General features: G+C 43.4%; 8 protein-coding genes across 8 annotated transcripts; 4 read left to right on the top strand and 4 right to left on the bottom strand.

Annotated features, from left to right (window-relative positions):
- Positions 1-9,929: 9,929 nt before the first annotated feature.
- On the bottom strand, positions 9,930-11,683 carry C7974DRAFT_309920 (uncharacterized protein; the record flags this gene model as incomplete). Its single annotated transcript, XM_046138246.1, has 2 exons — positions 9,930-10,815; positions 10,860-11,683. The coding sequence occupies 2 exons, from the start codon at positions 11,681-11,683 to the stop codon at positions 9,930-9,932; spliced, it is 1,710 nt and encodes a 569-aa protein (XP_045998535.1).
- An 859-nt stretch (positions 11,684-12,542) lies between these two features.
- C7974DRAFT_177969 (uncharacterized protein) lies at positions 12,543-14,952 on the bottom strand. Its single transcript, XM_046136302.1, has 3 exons — positions 14,059-14,952; positions 13,650-14,006; positions 12,543-13,600 (listed from the first exon to the last, which is right to left on the bottom strand). The coding sequence occupies exons 1-3, from the start codon at positions 14,743-14,745 to the stop codon at positions 12,878-12,880; spliced, it is 1,767 nt and encodes a 588-aa protein (XP_045998534.1). The 5' UTR covers positions 14,746-14,952; the 3' UTR covers positions 12,543-12,877.
- Positions 14,953-15,184: 232 nt separating this feature from the next.
- C7974DRAFT_393444 (uncharacterized protein) lies at positions 15,185-15,885 on the top strand. Its single transcript, XM_046141768.1, has 2 exons — positions 15,185-15,451; positions 15,500-15,885. Exons 1-2 carry the CDS (start codon positions 15,207-15,209, stop codon positions 15,789-15,791), a joined length of 537 nt encoding a protein of 178 aa, XP_045998533.1. The 5' UTR covers positions 15,185-15,206; the 3' UTR covers positions 15,792-15,885.
- A 423-nt stretch (positions 15,886-16,308) lies between these two features.
- On the top strand, positions 16,309-17,575 carry C7974DRAFT_177942 (uncharacterized protein). The gene has a single exon (XM_046136301.1). The coding sequence runs from the start codon at positions 16,493-16,495 to the stop codon at positions 17,429-17,431; it is 939 nt and encodes a 312-aa protein (XP_045998532.1). The 5' UTR covers positions 16,309-16,492; the 3' UTR covers positions 17,432-17,575.
- A 614-nt stretch (positions 17,576-18,189) lies between these two features.
- C7974DRAFT_393441 (putative amidoligase enzyme-domain-containing protein) lies at positions 18,190-20,058 on the bottom strand. Its single transcript, XM_046141767.1, has 4 exons — positions 19,427-20,058; positions 18,787-19,346; positions 18,592-18,728; positions 18,190-18,539 (listed from the first exon to the last, which is right to left on the bottom strand). Exons 1-4 carry the CDS (start codon positions 19,653-19,655, stop codon positions 18,338-18,340), a joined length of 1,128 nt encoding a protein of 375 aa, XP_045998531.1. The 5' UTR covers positions 19,656-20,058; the 3' UTR covers positions 18,190-18,337.
- A 456-nt stretch (positions 20,059-20,514) lies between these two features.
- Positions 20,515-21,042, top strand: C7974DRAFT_283007 (uncharacterized protein; the record flags this gene model as incomplete). The annotated part of the gene is made up of 1 exon (XM_046137601.1): positions 20,515-21,042. A coding segment is annotated over one exon (528 nt), but the record flags the coding sequence as incomplete, so codon positions are not given.
- Positions 21,043-21,895: 853 nt separating this feature from the next.
- Positions 21,896-22,619, bottom strand: C7974DRAFT_412734 (uncharacterized protein; the record flags this gene model as incomplete). The annotated part of the gene is made up of 2 exons (XM_046143670.1): positions 21,896-21,912; positions 21,956-22,619. The coding sequence occupies 2 exons, from the start codon at positions 22,617-22,619 to the stop codon at positions 21,896-21,898; spliced, it is 681 nt and encodes a 226-aa protein (XP_045998529.1).
- Positions 22,620-22,955: 336 nt separating this feature from the next.
- On the top strand, positions 22,956-24,555 carry C7974DRAFT_177843 (putative amidoligase enzyme-domain-containing protein). The gene is made up of 4 exons (XM_046136300.1): positions 22,956-23,437; positions 23,527-23,623; positions 23,703-24,241; positions 24,287-24,555. Exons 1-4 carry the CDS (start codon positions 23,291-23,293, stop codon positions 24,467-24,469), a joined length of 966 nt encoding a protein of 321 aa, XP_045998528.1. The 5' UTR covers positions 22,956-23,290; the 3' UTR covers positions 24,470-24,555.
- The last annotated feature ends 582 nt before the right edge of the window (positions 24,556-25,137 follow it).

The raw sequence follows: 25,137 nt of genomic DNA, 5'->3' as shown, positions 1-25,137 counted from the left end.
TAAAGATACTATATAGCGCTATAGTCTTGCTATATATTTCTCTTCTATACTTCTACTCTCTATCCTTATAACTCTATATCTAAAAATTATAGTTAATAAGCTATATATTCTACTGTCCTATCCTGCTCCCTAAATATACTATAAAAATAAAAAAGATCTTAAGAATAAGATATATAGCGCTAGCTCCCCTCTATACCTATATTCTCTTCTCTCTACCTCTTTCTCTTATCTTAGCTCTCTTATATACTACCCTATTTAAATTAATAGAGAACCTATCTATATCCTACTATCTAATTCTCTACCTTTAAATATGCTTCTAAAAATAGAAGAGACCTTAATATAAATAAATATAGCGCAAATCTAACTATATAATCTAGAGTCCTCTCTTCCTACTTTTCTACTCTTTACTACTCCTCTTTCTAACTCTCTTATTAGCTACTCTAGTATTAAAATAGACTAGTACTTATAGCTATATACTATTCCTCTAGTATTGTGCTATAGACTATAAATTATAAAATATCTTTATTATTTATAGTTATATCTTAAGCTAGTATAAGAATCGACTACTAAAATCTCGAATCTTATAAACAAGATACTACCTAACTTAAACGACCTCTAACTCCCCTCTAACTTAGTCCCGACTTACCTCTGTTGCTATTTCTTATCTATCTATAGCTAACCGAGACTTATAGGTATAAAAGGCAAGCCTATAGCAGTTCTAGGATAGATAGTTTTTAAGTATTCTTTATATAAGACCTATAGGAATAAGATTCTCCCTAGTTATCGACTTTTCTAGTGCTCCTATATACCTTATAGTAGAATCGGAACTATATTAGAGGATTTTATTACCTGCGTTGTTATATTATACTTAAAAACTCGTCCTAGCTGGTAACAGCCTCTAAATAATATTATATTAGTGTTTAGTTATAAGCAAGCAGTCTAACACGCGTCTAACTATACTACTCCTAGGATTGCTTACTCCTAGTTAAGATACTAGAGACCTCTTAATAACTAAAGCCTTTAGGTTTAGATTATTACTTTAGAAAAGTTACGTTAGATTGCGCTATAGTAGATATACAGAGACTACTAATAACCTACCTAAATTAGACTTAACATAATATTAGGCACAATAGCTAGTCCCTTAACTAGATCTTAAGCTAAGTCTAGAAAGGGTAGGTCCTACAAACCTCCTTCTAGTTTAGTCTAAGAATAACCCCTACCTTTAGAGGAAAGCAGGTTAGAATTAGACTACTTATGCGCAGTATTAGCCTATAAGATTAGTTAGTTGCGTTAGGAGCTAGCTAAACTTCGTGCTAGTCTTTATCCTATAGACCTTCCCTATCTCTCTACCAAGACCCCTAGACTGTAAAGGGTCTAACAAGCATCTAAAGCAAATACTATCTTTATAACTAGGGAAAAGCTAAGTAAAAGGACTTTTAATATTAAAGTACTTACTAATAGGAAGAGCCCTACCTTTTAGTAATAGCAAGCATTAATATAAGATTAATTAGAGATTAACTTAGATTACTATTAGTCTACCTAAGCTCGCATAGCCCTTGTTTAGGGTTATACCTCTAGGTTAGCTAAAGAGTACCTAGAACCTTAGTACTTGTTAGATAATAATAGCAACCGTTTCTATACTGCAGAAGAGATAATATCGCTTCTGCAAACATACTTTATTACTAGAAACAAGCAGGCAGAGAGTCGAGCAATTTTTAATAAACTTTAAATAGAAAGAAATAAAACTTTCCTAGCCTTTAAAAGTTATTTCCTTAGCTTAGCTATTAAGAGACAAGTACCTTAATCGGAGTAGTTTTATTACCTATAGACTAAACTTACTCTAGCCCTTTAAGTACCTAACCTAGGTTTTAAACAGCAATAGGCAAACTCCTTCCTATAGATAGTAGAACACCTTACTGCCTATAATATAGAACAAAGGAATAATCTAATAGTAACACCTCTAGCTATTACCTAGCCCCTGCCCTTTAGGCCCTAACCCTAATTAGACCCGAAGCGGCCTACTATACTATTATACTAATAAGAATATCCTAACCTATCCTGTTTAACTATGTTTACGCGCAGCACCTTAAACCTATAAGCAACACTAAGCACACTAACGCCTGCAAGGGATCCGATGCCTAGTACTTACTATAACTATAGTAAACCTAGATATTTTACGAAAGAATGCACGATGCCTTAGGTGCGCGAAATTAAAGTCGAACAAGAGGAGTTTATAGACGCTAAGAAAGATATAGATAAGGACCTAACACCTATAGGAAATAGAGTTACCTAAGAGGATTACTCTACTTAGGCCTAAACTAATATAACCTCTTAAATCTTTCCTTGTCTTATTTGTTTAGTAAACCTTATTTCCTTTTAGAAACTGTGCTATATTATAAGGGTTATAGTATATAATTCTACTCCTTAATTAATACTAGTGCCTAAGGTTTCTTATTCTTGAATTTATTAATTATAAACTCTATTTTAACAGCCTTCTAAACCCCTATTTAGAAGCTACCTTTCTTAGTATAAGTAAAGGGTTTTTAGGACTAGATTATGTCCTCTATGTCTTATTATATCCGACTCTATATAATTATAGATAGATAGAAGATATATAACTGCCTATTTATTATTATTAATTTAGGTTCTTAAGATTATATTATTAGGATTAAATAGTTGCGCAGGTTTAAACTCGGACTCGACATAGAGCAGTCTTGGTTAGTTTAGCCTGCTAAGTATTCGAAATCCTATAACCCTGCTCTCTCTGTTTTAATAATATTATATTAACCTGCAGTCTCCCCTAATATATAACTAGACATCGAGCAATAAGATAACCTATAGGATATAGACGATTATTAATAGGTGTTAAGCCTGTCGGCAAACGTGCGTCGTATGCGAGGCGTAACCTCTATGCTAAAATTTTAATCTTAGCCTTTAGCTATAGTAAATAAAACTCTAATAACTATACCCTAACTCTCTTCTATACTATATCCGTCTAAGGTTGCTACTATCGCATCCTTGTCTGCAAATGCCTTTTATTTTGCTATATAATAACTCTAAAACAAATTCTTTATTACTAACTTATATAAAATCTAGCAATTGCTAGATAACTACTAAGATAACCCTAAAAACGCTTATCTCCTATGCGATAAGCTGCTAGCTAGATATTGCCGATATGCTAATATGTTTAATAAGACAGAAGCTAAGATACTACCGCCTTATTAACTATATAATTATAAGATTATATTAGAAGAACCCTTACCTAACTTATACTCCCTATTATATAAGCAGAACCTCGAAGAACTTAAATCTATAAAGAAGTTTATACAAGAATAACTTAAGCAAGAATAGATTAAGTATAGTTAGAGCCCTTTCGCTTCCCTAGTCTTATATATACGCAAACTAAATAGTAGTCTATAGATCTGCGTAGATTACTAGAAGCTTAACAACCTTACCTATAAGGACTTATATCTAATACCTTGCATAGATAAATTGTTAGCACACCTATTAAAAGCTAAGATATTTAGCAAATTTAACATCTGCGCAGTATTTAATTAAATCTAAATAGATCCTACCTCTAAAGAGTATACTATGTTTTATACCTAATATAGCACCTATAAGTATAAGGTATTGCTATTTAGCCTTTATAATAGTCTAGCTACCTACTAATAGTATATAAACGATATACTTATTAATTATTTAGATAACTTCTATATTATATACCTTAATAATATCCTAATCTACTCTAAGGATAAAGTAACTTATAAGAAGCACGTTAAGCTTATTCTTAAATAGCTTAGATCTGCTAGTCTCTAAATTAATATTAAGAAAAGCGAGTTCTATATTACTAGAACTAAATACCTAGGCTACGTTCTTACTAATATAGGTATTAAAGTAGACCCTAAGAAGGTGCAAGTCCTATATAATTAGAAGCCCCCTATAATAATTACTAGAGTTAAGTTATACCTTAGTTTTACTAGTTTCTATTAATAATTTGTGCCTAAGTTTTCTTAAGTTACTAAACCTTTAATCGCGCTCTAAAGCCTAAGCAATAAGTTCAAGTAGACAGAGGCGTGTTAGACTAGTTTTAAGTCTCTTAAACAGAGTCTTCTAGCTATACTAACCTTATGTTACTTTAACTCTATATACCCTATAAGAATTAAGACTAACATATTAGATAGCATTGTTATAGGTGTCTTATCTTAAGAATACCTAGATAAGTAATAGTATCCTATTATATTCTATAGCCGCGTTCTAGCAGGAGTAGAACTTAACTAGAAGATCTATAACAAGGAACTATTTGCTATCCTCTAAGCTTTTAAAAAATAGCAGGCAGAATTAACTTCGATTATAACTTAGATCTAAGTGTGCTCTAACTACTAGTTGCTAGAATATTTTATAATTACTAAGGTTCTTAATGCACGTTAAGCCTGTTAGGTAGAAGTATTAAGCCTATTTAATTTCTAGATTAAGTATACGCCTAGCAAGCAGAATAAACGCGCTAATATTCTAAGCTAACGCGAACAAGACTTAAGTAACCTTAAGGCAGCCTAGCTAGATAATCGATCTCGAGTGTTGCTAGGTCTCTACTAACTATACTCTAGCATTAACTCCGACTTAGCTAAGCAATACCTAGAAACAGCGGTAGTAATAACCCTTACCTCTATAGAAAAGAAGATAGAACTTAACTTGCTAGAAATAGTCGAAGCTATTCTTTAAGCAAACCGTAATAGTTTTCTCTAGGAACGTTAAGCCCTACTAGAAGAGTATTAGATTTACTATAGCTTATTACTATATAAAGACTGCCTATGCGTGCCTATAGATCCCCTAATCTGCACCCGCCTTATTCGCGAAGTCTATAACTAAGTATCTACTACTTACCCTAGTGCTAAGAAAATATATTAATTATTGTCCTAATAATACTATTAGAAAGGTATAAGTGCTACTTATAATCGCTATGTGCGAAACTATTTATCTTATTACTATAACTATCTAAGATAGACCCGACTCTATAGGTACTTATATCTGTTGCTAATCCCTAACTAACCTATGCAGCATTTATATATAGATTTTAAGTTATTTCTAAAAGATAAAGCTAGATATAATTAAATCCTTATAATTATTAATTATCTCTCTAAGTAAGCTGTCTTGATACTATGCTATAAGATAACTACCGCCTAAGGCATAGCTAAACTCTTTATTTAGTAGGTATATTATTTTAGACATACTCCTAAGTTAATTATTTCTAACCGAGGTCCTTAGTTTATATTAAGCTTCTAGTTAGAATTCTGCTATATTATTAGTATAAAAGTTAAGCTGTCTACTGCATATTATAAGGAAATAGATAGTTAAACTAAAATTATAAATAAATATATCGACTAATATTTATACCCTTTTATATTATACTACTAGGATAACTAGTCTAAATTGCTTCTAATAATAGACTAAGTTTAGATAATACTGCTATATTCCTCTCTAGGAATAACACTATACTAGTTACTATATAGGAGCAAACCTCGCTAAAGCTAGTAGTAGTCTCTCTTAGAACCAAGGGCAGATCCTATAATAATTCTTAACTAGAAGGAAGCTATAGCATTAGCGACTTAGATGCATAACGCTTAGAAAGTAGCTAAAGATAACCTAGAAGCGGCCTAGACCTAGATGCGAATTATAAAAGATATTTACTAGCTCCTAGTAAACTAGAAAGTTAGAGATAAAGTCTTCCTGTTAACGCGGAACCTAGCTAATAACCGGCCTAGCTGCAAGCTAGCTGCCCTTTAGCAAGGTCCCTTTAAAGTTATCGAAGAAGTTAGTTACTTATACCGCTTAAGGTTGCCTACTAGCTTAAAGATATATAATATCTTTATACTAGACATCTTATGCAAAGACCTATATAATCTACTACCTAGTTAACCTGCACTAAAGCCCCTAGGCACTCCTATAAATAGAGTAGAGAAGTAGGAAGTATAAGAGATCTTAGGCAGCTAGATAAAGCGTTGCTAGTTAGAATACTATACTAGCTAGGTTAGACACGACCTAGACCTAACTTAGTATCCTGCTGCTAATTTTAAGCATACGCCTTATAAGTTGCAAGCATATTATTAGAAGTACCTATAATAGCTAAGCCCTCTACCTAAACTCTTATAGTAGTTATTAACCTAGCAAGGAGAGCAGTAGGTATAGGGAAAATAGTAAGGTTAATTATAATAAAGGAAATCTATAGTATTAGGCGCCTCTAGTTTAAACCTATCCTGCAAATGCCTAAAATAAAGGAAACGTTAATATATATTGGAGCTATAACATAGCTAGGTTAGGCAAGTCTTCTAACTAGAGTTCCTTATTAGATAGGTTAGAAGAGATATTAGAGAGCTTGCTCTCTTCGTCCCCCCTGTCTAGCATCTCAAGGTTATCTTATTGTGCTGCTCTGCCTTACGCACAATAACTACCTCTACTACGTTGCAAACTGCAACCCTAACTCCTACTAGCAGCAGAACTACTTCCCTAAGCGGACGCCCTAGCCTTATATATCTGCTAAAGGTCTGCTACTACCTTCCTTAACACCTAGACCTCCTCTATTAGGATACCTACCTCCTTAGTAAGCCTCTCTAACGTCTCTTAAGCCTGCGCGTTATAGGCAGGTTGCATATAAAAGTAGTGCAGAAGAATACTAGTCGCTAATACCTCCTTAAGTTATGCAGTTGCTACTTGCACAACACTAGAAAGCTTAAGCGCCGCCTAATAAACGTCGCGCTACGTATCTGCACGCACCTTCTCTATAGTAGCAGCTTCCCTAGCTAAAATCCCCTCTTTATCCTCTACTAATGCTTTAACCTACGCGTTAAGCGCCTCCTTAAGAGTAGCGTACTTAGAACCAATATAAATCAGAACCTTCCTAGGTTAGCATATAGTTATAAGTAGGATAAAGATATTATAATATTACTAGTTAATACTTCTTATTCTGCTATATGCAGTATGCACACTAGAACAAGGTTCTTAAATTAAACTTCTATTTAATCTAATTGCCCTTTACTAGGGCACGCATAGAATAAAGGCAGATAACCTAATAGGCTACTATAAGAGCGCTAGGAGGGACTAGTATTAGCATAGTAACTAAGAAATAAGCCTAGGAAAGGATTAGCAGGGGCCTAAGTTAAAAGTAAGGATATTAACTTATAGTAGAAAGTAGTATCTGTTAGAGAACGTTAGTATATAGGCGCGACTGTTTACACCTTACTGCTAGCTTAGGCGCTAAGCCTAGTTAGTTATACTAGGGACGCGAAATTGCTATATAAACGGTATTATAGACCTATAAGCCCTCTAACTTAGCTAGGTGCAGCCTTATTAGCTGCTGCTAAGCGCGCGCCGCATATAAATGCAGGGTTCTTTATTAACAATTATATAATAAACAAATAATAACAAGGTATAAATAAAGAGATAGCAAGGCAGGGCAGAGCTAGCTTAGAACTAAGTCGGTGCAGAGATAAGCGCAAGGCTAATTAACTATATTAGGGACAATATAACTATAAAGGAGAGAGGTAATATAAGAATTAACTACTAAAATCTCGAATCTTATAAACAAGATACTACCTAACTTAAACAACCTCTAACTCCCCTCTAACTTAGTCTCGACTTACCTCTGTTACTATTTCTTATCTATCTATAGCTAACCAAGACTTATAGGTATAAAAGGCAAGCCTATAGTAGTTCTAGAATAGATAGTTTTTAAGTATTCTTTGTACAAGACCTATAGGAATAAGATTCTCCCTAGTTATCGACTTTCCTAGTGCTCCTATACACCTCGTAGTAGAATTGGAACCGTATTAGAGGATCTTATTACCTGCGTCGTTATAGCTAGATGCTTATAACCTATATATCTAAAATATAAAATAGCAGCTCTATATCCTGCTATCCTATTCTACTCTCTAATATACTGCAAAAATAAGAAAAAATATAGATAAGAATATATATTAGCCTCTATATTCTAAGTTCTTATATTAAAGGGCTCTACCTGCTCTCCTAAGGTCTACTTTCCTCCTCTTCTCTTACCTATTTGCACGCTATCTAGCTCTATATTAAAATTATAAGTCTTTACTAATATATCTTAGGCTAGATGCTCTTTCTATATATACTTTTTATACCTACTCCCTATATTAGAGTCTACTACTTCTAACCTATATCTAAAGTATATAGAAGAGGTGCTAATATTCTATTACTCTAGCATTATAGTATTATATATTAGATTAGATTAAAAAATATAACTCTATATTTTATATACTAGGCCTACTCCCTAGATCTTTCTACTATACCTTTTTACTAATATATATCTTTCTCTATATTTATCTCCTATAGAACTTCTTTCTAAATTTATAAAATTCTAGAAGAAAAAATAGATATTCTATTCTATTCTATTCTATAGTATTATATACTATAATATACTATAGAAGATAAAAGACTATTTATAATTAGCTATAGAGATCCTATTGTCTCTGTGTGCTTTAAAGTTCTTTCTTAGCACGCTCTTCTACTTACTCTCCTTCCTTCTATTCTTTAAACCTAATTTAAAAAAATTAGCAATATAAAACCTATATCTACCTGTTCTAGTGCTACTATATTGCGCAATAACTTAAAAGATGCTTCTAGGGTATAGAAAGAAAAACTAAGTACTCTTTATCTTTCTACTTTATACTTCTATCTCTAAGTCTAAATATGCTTCTTACTCTTCTACCTATATATTTAAAACTCTAAGAGGAATATAATATATCCTACTCTAGCGCTGCTAAATTAACTATAAGATAAAATAATGCGTTTAGGGAAGAGAGTAGAGAACTATTTATTCTTTCTCTTTCTCTCTCTCTTTCTATATATTAGCCTTAACTCTTTTCTATATCTACTTTCTATTCTAGATCTTAGTATCTAAAAACTATAGGATATTATTTTATGTTCTGCTACTCTAGCGCCCCTAAAACCTAAAATAAATAACAATAGTTAGGTATAGAGCTGTTATGCCTATTCTCTACTTGCGTCTACTGCTTCTATACTCCTCTATTCTCCTATTACTGCGCATCTAAAAACAAAGGCTAGATAATATATATCCTGCTGCTCTAGCTCTACTAAATCCTAAAATAAAAGAATATAGTTTAACAAATACCTATCCTCTACTTAAATACTCTGTTTCTACACTCCTCTATTATTTAACTATATATCTAAGTTTAAGGAACTGTAGATATATGTCCTGCTAAAAGATATATTTTAAGAGGACATATGTCTAGGGGGGATATGCTAACCTATTATTTGTGTTTCTGCTCCTGCTCTATCTAACTTCTATTCCGTTTCTTCTACTCTCCTGTATCTCCTCCCTTAGGCCTTATGTTTAAAATCATGATTATAGCGTCTATGCGCTTCTGCTCTAGCACTCTCTAACATGCCTTTATAGCAAATATAGAAAGTAATGTCTTATACTGCCTCCTCTGCTCTAGAAATTAACTCCTGTTGCTGTCCCTAGTGATTAGCTGCTTAGAGCTGTTATAAAACTTGTGTTCAGCTTTTTAAAGGAAGCCGCGAACAAAGCCATGTTTTGTTCTCTGCTGCTCTGCTCTTTATCACGTCTTAAGAGTAGAGTCTCGCGCCTATGTTGCAGACTAAGGCCTCTCTACCTACCTATAGGTATGCACTCTCCACTTCTAATACTTCTGCTTCCTATCCACCTACCCTATATCTGAATCTGAAAAGGAGGTATAGATGCCTGTCCTGCTGCTTGGGTGCGACTGAGGTATAGACTAGACGATGAGACGAGGGGCGTTGAGAGAGATTTAAGTCCTTCACTCCGACCATCTTCACCTCGCTTCATCCGACTCGCCATCCAACTACTCCCTGCATTCCCAGGCGCGGTTTCAAAGCAACCTCAAGAAACCATGTCTCGCCGTTCCGTATTATATGTTGTTCTTGCCTCCCACCGGCTGGAGGCAGAAATCGGACGATTTCCTGTCGCTACGCTGGTCCGGAGCCAGTGTTGATAACGACGTGCTGACCTGATCGTGACCGATTCCCACCAGTCCATCCACTTTCAACACATCTCGATCCCTCTGTGTGACCGCACCAATCGGTGGCAGTACATCACCCTGTCTTATACATGCTCCTATCCTCGCCATAGCCCTCGCATCCAACGCCCCAGTCCAAGTTGGTACACGGTAGATGTAGCACGCCAGGAAAGCCAGTCCGATCAGTTGAAAGCCAATGAGCAAGGATAGCACTACCACGGCAGCCACCGACACCGCTGGTTTCTGCACGGCCTGACCAGGAGCGGTGTAAATCGCACGCCCTGATGGCGGATATATGCGTGAGCCGCCTCCACTGGAGTTCGGAGAGTAGAAGGTGAGCAAGGCCCGGTTGGAGACATACAGGCTGATTTGCAGCAGGCTGACTGCGTTGGTCAATTCATCGTCGCGCCTCGCAGGCGCAAAGCCCTCGATCCACTCGTGGATGATCTGCAATACTTTCATCCGGCTTGGTTTCTGGCCTGAGACAATGGTATTGTCGATCCCCTTGCATGATGTAGCTGGACTCGGAAAACCCTCGGACCAAGTACCAAAGAGCCTCCCATAAGGCATGCCTGCACACAACAGATCCCATTCGACCTTATCCTGGTCATTTCTGTCTTCGAACGTTGTGTTGGCGCCATATCGTACCATGTTGTGCAGCCACGAAGTGTTGCCAAACATGGCCATTGCAGAGCTGGCCAGTGGTCCAGATGTTTTCCACGAATCCGAAAGCGATAGAGTTGAAGTGTGACGAGCCTCCTCCCCCGCCCAGGTGTCACTGGTACGGTCAGTAGCGATTATCCGTCACGTGAATCGACTTACTTTTCGCTTGGCGTAAAGCCTTTACCCTTGTATGGTTCTGTCTTGACATAATCATTAAACTCAGTCTGCATTCTCTCGGGACCAGGCCACTGATCGAGCAGCGGACCGTAGGTATCTTCATTCAGCGCATTGCCCATTTCGAAATAGCCGCGCGTCGTTTTCGCTTCGCATCTAACGGTAGCACTGACGTTCTTGAAGCTCGCGTCTTCCCTGGTACTGAGGTCGCCATCCCATAGGTCCAGGTACAGCTCTTCGGTGATGTCTTGACGATTGCGGCTCAGCCTCCAGGGAAAGGTTCCAACGCTACCAGGCACGCAGACACGAATGTCAGTGTCTTTCGTCTTTTGAAGCCTGGCGACGAAAGGATTCTCTCCCGGACATGGCGACGGGAACGATGATTTGTCAATCTCCTCGCACTGAACCGAAGAGTTGAATCTCATCAAATGTTCGCGCAATACTCCAGTGGTCGAATTTGTTCGGAGACTCGCGACAAAGAATGTGGGAATCTCAGCATAAGTGAAGCTGGGTAGCCAAGGCCGCAGCGTCTTAAATCTGCCATCAGGTTCTGCTACTACCCGACTCCATGACGATTCTGGCATGGTGTCGCTCCAGAGGTTGTTCTGCTCCTCGTCTAATCCAATGGCTGCGAGGTCCGACGCCAGTCTAGGCAAGAACGTGTTCTGATATATTTTAGCCATCTGCGCGGGCTCGATATCAAGCCCGATCGAAGTATAGCTGATCGAACGACCATCTTGGCACAATGTATCGTTATTGTTGTATCGGTAGCGCGTATCGCTACATGCAGTGACGGGGTAAGTTTCCATCGGTACCAGGATTTGGTAAAGTGGCTGTTGTATGGCGCTGATCATGATCAACAGAGCAGCAAGGAGAAGAAACGGGCCTGATGCTTTTGTCTTCTCTTTCCGGCTCGCCGACAGTCGGATAGATTTCCAAAGCTCAAAGGGATTCGTCCAGCCTCGGTCAGCAAGCGCAAACACGTCTCTGAGACTCAAAAACTGAGTGTGCTGTCTTTGGCAAAACACCACTGCCGCTTGCGCCAGGATCGTGGACAGGAACGGAAGGGTGATCAACGCGGTCATTGAATTGAGGACGTCGACCGCGGTCTTCCAGTTGCGAAGATTCTTGACCTCCGTTGCAGTGAAGCCTTGCTGTTTGATGTACGAGGATCCATTGATCGGCCGAGTTGCGAGAACGCATGTCAATACCCAGGGAATGATAACGAGCGGGACGTAGAAAGCCAGGAGCCAGAGGGTTCGCATACGGTAACGAAGGGAAGAAGCGTTTATCTCCTGGCACACTTCGGTGCGTATCGTTCTATGCGCTTCCATTTTATTGTCGAGCACAAGGAATTCCTATGGTACGCCTGAGACGACGCAACTAAGTGTCCTCCGCGTTCCCCGTATTCCGAGTCGAAGATCGTGATTGAGGCACTGCTGCCATGCGCTGCAGACATTCTCGTGTAAAGCAATTATTTGATTGGCTGCTGAAGAGGTAACAGGCCGATTTTGCCGTAAATACAGAGATGATTAGACAGATTGCAGTCTCTCCACTTTTGCGTCCACAAAAAGACTGAGGGATCCTATTATCTCGTAAATTTCTAACACAGCCTTGATCTTGCGCAGGTCCTGAAACACGTCTCGCGTTTGAGCCTCGCGGTTATATGCTTGTTGCAAAGATAGCGATCGCAAGAGGAATATAAGTAAACTTTCCAAGTCAATACAGATATCTGCGCGCTCAATTTTGCGCTGTTTGTGTCGTTGCATGGTTCCAAGCTTGGACCTGACTTCTTAATTTCGATGTTGGACGCCTCGCGCTAGGCTCAATGCGGATTCGCTCCTTCCATTCTCCGACTTCCTTGGCAGCACCGCAAGGCCACACGACTGCACTTGACATTCAGGTTCGACACCGACCAGCTTCTCAGCCGCAAACTCCTACATCTACCTCCCCTTATCACTACAAGCTCTCGCACGCCGCACTCTCAACATCCCGTGGAAGTCTCAGGGGAGCGCCGGCATCTTGATGATCGTGGTGAGCTTCGCCTTCCTATCCCGCATGGTCTTGAGGTCCTTCTCAAAGTTCTCCCAGACCTGCTTGACTCTGACTCCATACAATTTGTTGATCTCCCGCAACTTGGCGTTCCACTGCTCCTGCGGCACCAAGAGGGTCTTCTCCTTGGCCTGGTACTTTTCCACGGTCGTTTTCCATTTGCCGGCGCTGCGGGCCTTGCCTTTGTCCGCGACTAATTTTGCTGCAAACACCTTCGCCTCAATTGCATCGATTTTCGCCTTTTCCGTCTGAATCTCCTTCTTTATCGTCTCGATCTTAGTCTCGATTGGTTTCCGTGCTGTTTGGAGGGTGTCAAGTTTCTTCTTGGAGTCGTCGAAGTGGGCGCGCTTCTTGGCTTTGTCCGTGTCTCTTTCCTTCTTGCGTATCGTCTGTTCGAGTGTCTTCAATGTAGCGACCTCCTTTTCGAGCTCCTTCTCCGCGAGTGTGATGGCATCCTTCATCCACTTCTGGCCCCACGCTTCCGTCTTCTTGAAATGCAGCTTCATGTATTCTGTGAACTTCACGTCGAGAACTACAGCTTGGCCCTGGCCGTCTTTGAGGTCTAGGCCAGTCAGGCCCTTGGCGTTCTTCATGATCTCAGTAATCTCTTTTACGATGGTTTGGATCCTGGACGCTACGGGCGGACTTTGTAGATAATCGAACACGGCAAGTACCTGAGAACAGTAAGTCGCGTGAGTCAGGTTATGGAAGCTGATCGCCTACATTTCGATGGACGCTGTGCAGCATTGCAGAGTCGGTCTTTCCATCAGCTACACCTTCATACAGGGCCTTGTACTTTCCAGGCGCCACGGGATTTTCTTCCGACCAGATGCTTTCCTTGATCCCATTGACTTCCTTGTTGAAGAGTACGTTCGCATTTGGGTTAATCTTCGATCCCATTGCATGGAAAACTAGGTCGTTAAATTTCAGGGCACCTTTCAGGTCCTTTGTCCAAGGAATGTTAGGCAGAGCCTTGGCCTTGGTCAAATCGATTGAGGCCTCCCAGAGTTTCTTCAGGTTTGCTTGGAAGTTTTTATCGCCATTGGCTAAATGGTCTAGGAACATGGCTATAGTTTGTAGCTGGACGAGTTAGCGCTATGCAGGAGGTTGCTTGTTAAAGATCGGAGCTTACTTCTATTACATGCTCCGTAATGAGATTGAGAGTAGATTTGGGCTCAACAGCTTTGGCTGTCATTTCGTGATCTGCCACAAGATCAGTCTGGAAATCCAGCACTGCCTTTGGGTTAGCCTGTCTGGGATCCGCATAGATCTCAAAAGCATAATAATAGGAAGCGGCTTTCAGAGTCATAGTACCACCGAACGCCTTGACGCTTCTCGAGCGTTTTGCCAGCTGGTGGCCATCTCGGCGGGTGTTACCACTTTCGGATTCTTCAGAAGTTGCCTCAAGTTGCTCCTCACAGGAGATGAGACCACCGCAGAGGTCCTCTGCTTTTGCCGAGTATGGAACTTTGTATTTGTCGTTGAGAAACAAGTCCTCGTAAGGTGATTTTTCGGGAACCGGTTTGACAGGCGGCTTCGCTGGGGGTTGCACTGGAGGCTTCACCGGGGGCTTCACGGGGGGCTTCACCGGGGGTTTCGCTGGAGGCGCTGCAGGCTTCGCGGGGGGCTTTGGTGGTGCTCGCTTCTGGACGTCTTCCAAAACGTTTGTGTGCAGTCCCCTATCCGCAATGTGCGAACCGAGTTCGAGGGCCCGATCGTCGCTCGCAGAGTGTCGATCGTAGCCATTGGGAATCGTCAGCGCCGGCGCTGAGAGGACTCCAGATAGGAATATGAGCAGGACTGAGGCGGAGATCCGCATTGTATCTGGTCTTGAAATAACGAGAGTGAGGTCTTAATAGTCTGTGGTTGGAAATGAACGAATGAAGTTGATGTGAGCTTCTGCTGGCTGGCCAAATGATAGCGGGAGAATCTGTACCTTATAAAACAACTTCGCCGGATTTTGCTTTTCGGAGTTCTTTACTACCTTTCTCTCACTCAACAAGGATAGTCGATGGAAATTGACATTGCGGACTTCCGTCGTGCAATGTCCGTCCGACTCTCTCAATCTTGGCGATAGGCGGCCAACATCTTACACAAATACCGGTACCTTACCAGAACCAGACATCAGCTTGGCCAGGCCTGAAGAACGCCAAACTTCAGTACCCGGAAGATGTTCGGGAATAACTTTTGAACACCGACGCAGAACGTTACGGTATATGTGCACGGGTGCGCCTTCAACGAGACCGACAGTTTCCCATCACCCCACCACAGCACAGAACGATGTCTCCGCATTTCGACGAGGTGCAATCAGACCTCCGCGCGAATCCAGAAACGAAATGGGGGTTTGTCATATTCCGCTGCACATACGGCGACGATGCAGCCTGGGAGCGTATGATGAGCCGACTCAACACCCAAACAAGAAACGCGCTTGAGCTGGAGGGTGCCTCTGATCTGTTTCCGCGCATTGACTGGGCGGTGCAGGAGAACCCCGCCTGGGACGAAGCTGGGCCAAAATTCATCAAGCAGTGAGTTGCATCTGGGCTACTGAATATCTTAGCTGATCGCGACGACAGGCGGTTTGTCGAGTGGAAGAACGCGAACTTTCCCGATGGACGCGGCGGCCCACGATCATACGGCTGCATCATGATCGACAAACAGAGCCTTGACACGCTGCAGCATGAATACACGCCGCCAGAAGACGAGTTCGACGTGCATGGCTGGAGCTGGATCTGGATGATATCGAGCAGTGCAGGCGAGAGGACGACGCGCGTTGGTATTAGTTATGTGATGCCCCGCGCGTGGTTGTTGTTGGACAGACCTGGGTGGGGCGCGATTTACGATGGCGGGGCCGTAGTCACACCCTGACGTACGGGTGACGATTAGCACCTGCCTATTATGTAGTCGGAAATCAAATCGAAATCACAAAACCACGATTGTCCTACCTATGAGTTTAACGCACCTAGGAGTTTCTACCTAGAAGTTTACACCCACACAGCCAAAAAGGCATCATGCACTCCGCCTCAGGCTTACCACCCTCGCCAAGCCATCGCCCTCCCCATTGGTACGCGTCAGATGGAAGCAGTGTTTCCGGATGCATCTGGGGGCGCAGCCATCATACCTTATCTCGGCAGTGGCTCAGTCGTGAGGCTCGAGGTGCTGAGGTCTTGCTTACGCACGAGAGACATGCTCAGCCGTGAACCGCCTACCCGTGTTGTAGTATTAATCGTTATATAGGTCGCTCTACTCGCCTTTAGGCAGTGGATGTTTGCAAGAAACTTTGAAGAGCAGATGGTGCCACATATCAATAAAATGCTTCAAACGACAAGTCGAAGGCCGCAAACGACATCGAGCACAACGCTGGGAATGTTGACGAAGACTCTAATGGTATTATGCCGCACAAGGACCAGTTTAAGAATCACGCCTGGACTCGCGCTCACAGCCACTTCGCACTCATGGGAGGCTTTGCATTCGAGACCGATAAAAAACTCCCAGGTTTTTTTCCGCTAGAACGAAGTCGCCTGACTCTTACAACTTAAGGGTTAAGACATCTTGCCCAGGTCGACCCAATGTTGATCCCCAATATCTCTGAAGTGTACATCAAGGACAAGAGCAAGGCTAATTGGTTCGCAAAAGCGCTTGTCTGTATGCAAGCATGCTGGTTTATCACGCAGGTTGTCGGACGGGTTGCTACTTCTTATCCTATAACCTTGCTGGAAATGAATACCTTAATGCATGCTCTGTGGTGTTTGGTAATCTATCTGGCTTGGTGGCATAAACCTTTAAACATTGACGAACCTACGATCATCAGAACGACAGATGAGAGGACTCGCAAGATGTGCGCTTGGATGATAATGAGCAGTACTCTGGGCGTCAGCAAACAATTACACTTCATCCCACGCCACGATTACCAGGGTCGCAGGAAAGCTTACATCGTCTATGCAGAAGATATCTCCAGCGATAGGTACCAGCTCAAGACCGATTACGGCGAGACATTCGACTGGACACAGACAGACAACACGCAGCAAGCGACCTGCCTGCCACGGAAGGATGATTCGCACTATCCGGGCACTGCAAAAGGAAAGCAAGCTCTTGTTTCCCTGAGCTTTGGCCAGCTCATTCATGGGTTCCGGCTGGTTTCGTACTCGAAGCGGTGGCCCAAGAAAGAGCAAAGGCCGCCAGACGATGCACACGTATTGCTAACGCTAGCTGAAGTATATCTGGCAAGCCTTTTACGTGCGGAAGATCCGGTCTGGAATTTATCAGACATAGTGAGACTGCTATTCAGTCTAGGATCAATAGTAACACATATGTCGGAGGTTGACGAATACCGGTATGCATTCAGCTGGGCCAAGCATGACGATTCGGTACTGTTCGGGTTCCGGGGCTCGACCTCGCTCACCCAGCGGTTCAAAAAACATGCGAGCAGATTCGTGTGGGGCAACTTCCTGTTCGGCGGAGCCACGGCTCGATCCACTTGGTTGCCTGGAACGGACCTTTCACGATGATGCACGAACGCTGGTTATGGCGGGTGTCATGTCTTGTTGTTGCCAGCCCTCTTCCGCTGGCCGTCCTGATCATCGGGAGCTTTAAGATTGTGGGTTATTTGTACGTTAAGGATTTTACGCTGACCCGCTGGTTGACCGCTCATTTGTGGCTACCTATCAAAGGGGTCCGCTGGGTCTACAAACTAGGCTATTTTGAATTCGAGCCTGTTTGGATACTCGTGTCAGTGCTGTTCTGTCTGGCATACGGAGCAGCACGTTTCTACCTTATTGTCGAGTGCTTCATAAACCTAGCTCATCTGCCGCCAGCAGTGTACCAGGAGCCGGAATGGAGCCAGTTCTTGCCACATTTTGGTGCTGGCTAAGAACGTATGTAGATATGATATTCTAGGTAGAATGTAGTTGTTATAGAGTCTTAATTGCCTTTGTTTTTGATAGGCTTAAGCAAGCTAAGACTAAGATTGCGGAAGCAAAGACCCCTGTATCCTCTTCTGTTGCCTTGCTTGGTTCAAACATGTCTAACAAGTGGCCTGCTGTTCTGGCACTGTCTAACATGCCTGGAAAATGCCTTGAGAGGAATTGCTACGATTCACATGTCGCCGTCAAGTCCTTTCTATGCCTATATCACTTTCCTCTGCTTTCTGACGTCCATGTAACACGAGGAGCCCTGCAGCAGCGACTGTCGCAAGAAAGGTGACAATTGATCTGCCGGTATATTGCTCAAATGGGGCTAACAGGAAGCTTTGTGTCAATGTCTTGTGGTCGTATGTGGAAGAGTAGCAGTCTTTATTATATACATTGTTGTTGATATCGTATGTGCATAGACCTATTCACATTTGTCACTTGCAAATATACCTCATTAGTAGCAAGTGTGTCTCTAACGGGTTTATAGCCTTCCTAATCATGCTATTACATTGTGACGCACCCTCTCGATCTGTGCACGGTGCTGGGATCATACCCAAGCTCTTGAATCATCTCATCCTTATCATCGCTGTCGGCATTGGAATCAGAGTATTTGGATTCGTCCTTGGAGCAGATAGTAGACACATCTGAATCTGAGTCAGGGTTGGACAGATCCAGAGAGCCCATGCCATTTGCTATGTCAAATCCACTAACCAAGAATATGTTAGCAGTGTCTACAAACGTGAAGCATTTTAACATGCCTTGTCGATCCTCGCATAACTTCCCACTCGGATGGAAGTGAGCTCGCGACTTGACATGCCTTGGCCGCCTTCATGATGGAAGACCAGAACCGTTGCATCTCTGGTGGGGCAAGGTCGCGACGTCTAAGGACTTTGAACTGTTGCACTTTGTTAATCGCTACCTCGGGGTGTGGTTTTAAGAGCAATGCTGCTTACCTTTTTGGAGATGCACATGTGTATAAAAGAGACCACAAATGCGATCCACCTCTTTGTGTGAATAGGGCCTCTGAGCCGGGGCCCTCCTCGGAATTCGATCGAGCCTGACTTGCGGATATTCTGAAAGTTCCACAAGACTTTCCTATTGTTGCCTTGCATGAATTTTGGAAGATCATAGCCAATCCTGTCATCGTCTTGGAAAGAGCCCCAAATCGTATCCCTCACTTCCTCCAGATGGATGGGATCTGTAAAATCATAGCTCAGGTCGTCGAGTTCCCATATATGGTCGGTATTGGGTGTGCAATAATCGTTCTCACGGCGAGATTCAGGCAGGAGTTGCAGCACGTTTCCCTCGTAGAGGATAACGCCAAAGGCGATTGATCGAAGTTGTTCGCGGCTAAACCGTTTGTTCGGCGAGGCAGAAACGTGGATGTGACTTCCACACCGCTTAGAGGTAGTTGGCATGTGGAAAACCTTCGACCATGCTTCCCAGAACGTTTCAATGTCTTCTTCCCAGACATTGTTTGTTGAAAGTATCGGAGACACGGCTTCTAATGGTACTACATCGATCTCAAAGTCAGTTGACGGAAAACGGAAGAAAGAGAGGAACCCTTTTGTGTGATGAAAACAAGTGTCTTACTCAGCGGATGAGCAGGATTCCCCAATGAGCCATCCTTGGTGATCCACCATTTATCGTAGTGCTCTGCGCGCTTCCGATATTTTTCCACCAACGTATCTGCGGCAGATGGTTCACCTCGTTTTCTCAGTGCTGCCGCAAGCTTCTCATAGTAGAATGCTCGGAGGAGAGGATGGCGGACTTTGTGAGGTGCGGCTATAATCTCAATCTCTACGCCGAAATAGTAAGCCATTTTCCTAGCCGTATAGTGTCACCAAATGATAGTGCAGAGTTTGTGTGCGGGAGTACTATCATAAGACCCGTCTCAACTATAGCAATTTCTTCCTTTCCTTCCACACCGCAGTGATTGCCTGGTAAGACTCCATTGTCGCATTGAGATGTGGCTGCCGTAAGCCATTTATTGATTGACCGGTGGAGTTAGCGGCATTAGTATTTCATTGGTTAGGTTTCGATCATGGCGTTCTAGATAAGGCATGCAATTGTATGGCTTTGATATCATACGACGGTCATCAGGCTGAGCCGATATATTGTTGTCCTTCTGTGCATCTAATGCGAGGACAGCACAGGCTGTATGTGAGCGCCTGCATAAAACTGTTTCGAGCCCTTGTGCCGTGCCAGTCGCAAATCAGCGTCTTTTAAATTCGCCAGACCCTGCTATCTCACTCATGCTTACCGCAAGGCTGAGCACGGATATGCTTTTATGTTACCGCGGAGTGCCCAACCTCTACCCAATCCCCACCTATTTACCACTGTACTTGGAAGGCTAGACATGACTTGGCGCTACCGATGCGTTCACTGTTTTGGCACTGCATTGCAGCTGACCGCAGTCACAATCTCAGTTGCAAGCAAACATTTTGACTGATCAGTTACGCAACTACAGGGGCCCAACCCTACCATTGGCTCAAGCAATCTGTGCTTACTAAGCAAGGCGTCCGGGCCAAGACTGCCGTAAAATCCAGTCCAGATTCGTGGCCTTTGATGTTGAACTTTCAGATCCTAGCTGATCATTCTTCCATCCTCCCCACGCCTCCGCTTCGGCGTGAAAGACATACAGCCTTGGAATATCCGCAAGTCTTGAGATGGCGCTGGAGCTCTACTTCGCATTCGGAAGCAACATGTGTCTCGAGCAGATGGCGTCGCGATGCCCAGACAGCATCTTGACAGCGATAGGGATCTTAAGAGGATACAGATGGCAAATCAACCAACGTGGCGTTGCAAACGTGGTTCCTTCTCCATCTGATATTGTCGTTGGCATCGTCTTTCGGGTTTCCGAGGCAGACGTCAAGACTCTTGATCGGAACGAGGGAGTCTCCAGGGGGTTTTATGAGAGACATTCGCTTGATATTGAGTTACAGCCACTTTTGCTCGAAGAGCTCAGTGGACAACAGACGGCTATTGCGATGAAAGCTTTGCGAGATTACAAGGAATCACCGCGTGGAGTTCAGACATCGAACCCTCGTTCCGTGGACACAGCGAACGACTACATACAGCAGCGAACGCCTTCCAACTATACGTCTTCAACAGATACATCATCAATATCAAATCCAAAGGTAATGCGGGCGCTTGTGTATGCCAGCCGTCAATATTGCAACGATGGAAGCATCAGAGCAGAGTATGTGTCACGGATGGCTCTAGCGGTTTCCGATGGCAAGACGCTTGGTATTTCCTCCCCCTATCTGGAACATAGACTTCTGCCCATTATCTCTTCCAAGCCGCAGGATCCCATACAACCGAAGAAGATCTCTAAAACGAAGCCAATTTCGACATCGGATTCGAGGGACCCACCCAGTGTGTCTGATGAGGGCAGGAATGTGTATGGCGAACGAAAGAAGTATGGGCCTTCAGGAAACCACAAGAAAAGAAGTCGGAGTGTTGATGGCGAGGAAGAAAGCGGAGGGAGGGGGGGAAGGAAATCACAGGAGGATGCGCAAAGAGATGCCTCTCAGACGACGTTGTTACGTTGGATTGGGAATGGTATTGGACACTTTCTTTGATATAATTTTCATAGGTCACTGTAGCTGAGGCGATCCTATCACGTCACTGCTTCTTCATAACGAGAGGAAGGTTAAGCATGTCTGCTTCTCGAACAAGTCAAGCAGGAATGTTATGATAATGCTCGGTACTAGGTCAGGTGGTGCTCGAGGCCCCTAGTGCGAGTAAGAGCTCAATCTAGCGTGCGAAAATTATCGAGCAAGCAAGCTCAAGTGAAGCTTCGTTTGAAAGGAACAACAGCTTGTAAGCTCAATCTGCCCAAAACACCACCAAGAAAGTGAATCTCCGCCTCAAGCCGAGCCCTAAGCCAAGCTTTGGCCAGACCTGGTTGTTGACGAGTATGCTCGTGTACGTCGGCTGATCAGCTACGATGCATGACGTTAGCAATCGAGATTTCTGGGCGGGTGTGAATTCTTACCTTCTTATTGGACGGCGAGCAATCGCGACAATACGTGTATCTTCGATGTGAACAATATCGTCCTAATTCCCCATCCGAGCTAGAGGGTTTAGTAAATCCGCGTCTACTCTTGTGGCTTCTACCAGGTCTTTCTCCTGAAGACGTGTCTTTCCGTTGATCTTGGGAGAATCGATTTTGCGGAACGCTCTCAGTCGCCAGGAAACTCCGATACAGTGGCCGGAGAACACTTCGACTGAAGTACGAAGTTGGTACTCCTAGCAACGTGGCATCTTGGATTCCGGCATTGATTCGATCGATGTACTCGGACTTTGGTGGCCCGTCACCGATGTCTCTGTGGCTCAAATAGACAAGAGCTTTGACTTTTTCTCCGCCGCCTTTGATGCTGTTTGAAGATGGATATGACTTCTCACGAATGAAGTTGTTGACCTCGTGTACCCTTCTTCCTGCAATCAAGGGGCTGCTAGGGTACACAATTACGTCCACGCTTCCTTTTTCATATGCACTTGGGACCATGTGGACACCTTCGCTTCTATCGAGCTTCTCCTCGTCGGCCTTTGATAGGAGGAAACAAAGACCTTCGACAGTATCTGACGGCGATTCGTAGATGTTCGCGTATCCTCGTGTGTTGATCTGCCATTTGTAACCCAAAAGCATGCCTCGACCAAGATAGCGACTCTCAGGACACCGGCTGGCCATTTGACCCAGTTGTAAGTTACTTCCAAAGGCAAAGTATACAGTTTGAGCCCGACTTGCGGGGCGCGCAGTCGGTGCAATACGACGGCTCATCGTGAGAAGTCGTGTATCGAGATGCAGGAGGGAGCGAGACTTCGAGATTGTGAAAAAGTCATGCAAAACAGGATCGTGGCATCATGTCTTTCGGACCTATGGAAGAGGGAGGGAGAGCCTGCAGGGTGGTGAGAGGTCAAGCTTACGTTGGGTATACCCCGGTATTTCCGAGGTGCCAAGACCTGCATGTGACGTAGCTTCGTCCCATTTCAGTTGACGCTGCTTATGGAACAGGTCAGAAGGTGAGCTTCACCGGAAACCGTGACACGAGACGAACTAAGTTCTCGATGTGCCCATCTAATGCCTCAAACGAAGTTTCGCTAATATTGCCTCTTCGCGTTTTTGTGTGGATGGATGAATGAGTGGGTTGGCGCTTGGCTGCAGCGGCGGTTGAGCTGCTTTTAGGTGCCCCATGCAGCTCAGGTCGCACAATGCCTATCTATGTCCAGTAATGTAATAATCTGTCTGCCACAATATTTCCAGCACTGGCCGGCTGGTATGTATCCTGCCATCCTTTGGCCGCTCCCCGGAAATAACACATCTTTGAAGCGCTGGCTCAAGGCTCTACTAGCGGCAGAGCCGCCCTGATGAGTTATCTTAAGTTACCCATCGATTCCAGCTAAGGCCGTAAGTATAACCCTAGAGTTCTCAAAAGTAACACATACAACACGATGGCTCTATCGAAGTTCGGATTCGGAATTGAGATCGAGGCTGTTGTCAAACCACTACATCATCAATCAACTGAGAGCGCTCCACCCCAAGCGTATTACGAAATACTCGCATCAGAATTGAGACGCAATGGCCTTCCTGCAGTTGCAGTACGTACAACTTTCTAAGAATCTTTAAGAAAGACACACATCTACGGCCTTTGCTGATGCCACTGTAAATGTTAACCATCGCAACGTAGGACCGTTTGAACCAAGCATGGCAGGCCCAGCATCCAGACCATTACGATAAATGGTTTATCACAAAGGACGGCTCCCTTCATGGAGAGCCAGACGAAAGTAGCAAACCCCCCTCTAACATAAATAACTATCTTGTACTCGAAGGATATGCTATGGGAATAGCAGCTAACTATATTAGTCTGCCTAGAGGCTGTATCCCCAGTGATGAAAACGAACAGGCGCGACTGGAAGGAAAACCTTCGAATATTCTGGTTGGCAATGAATGCCGTCTTCGATGTTCAAAGGAATTTCACATGTGGAAGTCACATACATGTCGCACCCCAAGGACGAAAATTCAGCATGGCGGAGTTGAAGACAATCGCGTTCGCAGTCATCACACAAGAGCACATGGTCAAGTCGCTCTTGCCTCGCGCTCGCAGCACAAATGGCTACTGTCAGCGAAACTCCAAACTTTCGCCAAAGCTGATAGACTACTTCAGGGATGGCAAGAACGCCAGGAGCTTCGCAACAGTCAAAACGGCGATACAAAGAATGACAACCCGGGCTCAGATCTTAGACCTTATGCAAGGGATTGAGCGTTTTGTGATCTGGAACTTCAAGAACATCGAAACAACCCATACCATCGAGTTTCGCGGAGGCAGGCATTTGCGTGGGCCGAACAGAACATTCTGGTGGATTGCATTTGCAGTATCTTTTATTTCACTCGCATTGAAAGAGGTAAGCAGACAAATGCACATCATCAACACATACTTACACCTGCAGAACACAATAGGAGATTCCAAAATCCCTTTGTATGTCATTCCTCGCGTTTCGGAGGCCTACACCAAAAGAATGAAGAAATTTTGGACTGCAATCATAGCAGAGGCTGAAAGATTACACATGGGTGGTCACCTCCCGGAGGATTGGCACAGAATGAAAGAGCTCGCCACTAGTATAAGATCTTAGAAGACTTCTAGTGTAGATACAAACAAACTAGTCACGGTAACGCCCAGCTAGAGGGTAGCGCAAGCACGATCTGTTCAATGTAGTTTTCGTGACATGTCACAGAGCTGGACGCGGCCTTCTGATACTCTATGGTACATATTCTCCTGAATGACTGTTGCTGCCTTTGCAATGATCAATAGAACCTCCGCAAAATCCGTACTGGCCCCACACTCGCCTGTGGTCGAAAGACCCCCGAGGTCAGGATTGCATGCTCCAGAATGGCTGACGGTAACCTGTTAGCCTAGGTTCTGAGCACAGAAAGGATGAACTTACCGACTACCAACTGCACAGTAATCGGCCTCGTCACCGCAGTCACCGAAGATGCTACAGTATACTAGGTTATCACACGCTAAGCTACCAAAATCTAGTCCACAGCTCCCATCTTTTGTGCTTGTAGGCGATCCCGTGCAGTTTCCGGATAGTGAGTGACAGATTCCCAACCGAGCGACACGCGCTCAACACATTACAAATCCTGTTCAATCCATGAATGGCAATGTCGACTTCTTGGCGACGTGTTTTTTCAAGTGCGCATGAAAAGCATTACTGAACTCGAGAATGTCTTCTCATATGTCTCCTTCTCTTCTGGTTGTCTTTTAAATCTCCTTCCTAGCTTCCGAAACGATATTGAA

The sequence above is a fragment of the Boeremia exigua genome (assembly GCF_020726555.1).
Source record: "Boeremia exigua strain MPI-SDFR-AT-0100 chromosome Unknown C7974scaffold_5, whole genome shotgun sequence".
Taxonomy (NCBI): Eukaryota; Fungi; Ascomycota; class Dothideomycetes; order Pleosporales; family Didymellaceae; genus Boeremia; species Boeremia exigua.
The sequence above is the reverse complement of the archived record's forward strand: the minus strand, read 5'-3'. Positions and strand labels throughout refer to the sequence as shown.

What these genes read in the sequence shown, in the direction of transcription:
- C7974DRAFT_177843 (XM_046136300.1), top strand. Translation starts at nt 23,291, where the DNA reads ATGGCTCTATCGAAGTTCGGATTCGGAATTGAGATCGAGGCTGTTGTC. An exon ending in ATGGCCTTCCTGCAGTTGCA is followed by an intron (nt 23,438 to 23,526) that starts GTACGTACAACT and finishes ATCGCAACGTAG; the next exon opens with GACCGTTTGAACCAAGCATG. An exon ending in TTTCACTCGCATTGAAAGAG is followed by an intron (nt 24,242 to 24,286) that starts GTAAGCAGACAA and finishes TTACACCTGCAG; the next exon opens with AACACAATAGGAGATTCCAA.
- C7974DRAFT_177969 (XM_046136302.1), bottom strand. Translation starts at nt 14,745, where the DNA reads ATGCGGATCTCCGCCTCAGTCCTGCTCATATTCCTATCTGGAGTCCTC. An exon ending in TTACGGAGCATGTAATAGAA is followed by an intron (nt 14,007 to 14,058) that starts GTAAGCTCCGAT and finishes TAACTCGTCCAG; the next exon opens with CTACAAACTATAGCCATGTT. An exon ending in TGCACAGCGTCCATCGAAAT is followed by an intron (nt 13,601 to 13,649) that starts GTAGGCGATCAG and finishes TACTGTTCTCAG; the next exon opens with GTACTTGCCGTGTTCGATTA.
- C7974DRAFT_393441 (XM_046141767.1), bottom strand. Translation starts at nt 19,655, where the DNA reads ATGGCTTACTATTTCGGCGTAGAGATTGAGATTATAGCCGCACCTCAC. An exon ending in ACATGTGCATCTCCAAAAAG is followed by an intron (nt 18,729 to 18,786) that starts GTAAGCAGCATT and finishes AAAGTGCAACAG; the next exon opens with TTCAAAGTCCTTAGACGTCG. An exon ending in GTTATGCGAGGATCGACAAG is followed by an intron (nt 18,540 to 18,591) that starts GCATGTTAAAAT and finishes ATTCTTGGTTAG; the next exon opens with TGGATTTGACATAGCAAATG.
- C7974DRAFT_177942 (XM_046136301.1), top strand. Translation starts at nt 16,493, where the DNA reads ATGTTGATCCCCAATATCTCTGAAGTGTACATCAAGGACAAGAGCAAG.
- C7974DRAFT_393444 (XM_046141768.1), top strand. Translation starts at nt 15,207, where the DNA reads ATGTCTCCGCATTTCGACGAGGTGCAATCAGACCTCCGCGCGAATCCA. An exon ending in GGGCCAAAATTCATCAAGCA is followed by an intron (nt 15,452 to 15,499) that starts GTGAGTTGCATC and finishes TCGCGACGACAG; the next exon opens with GCGGTTTGTCGAGTGGAAGA.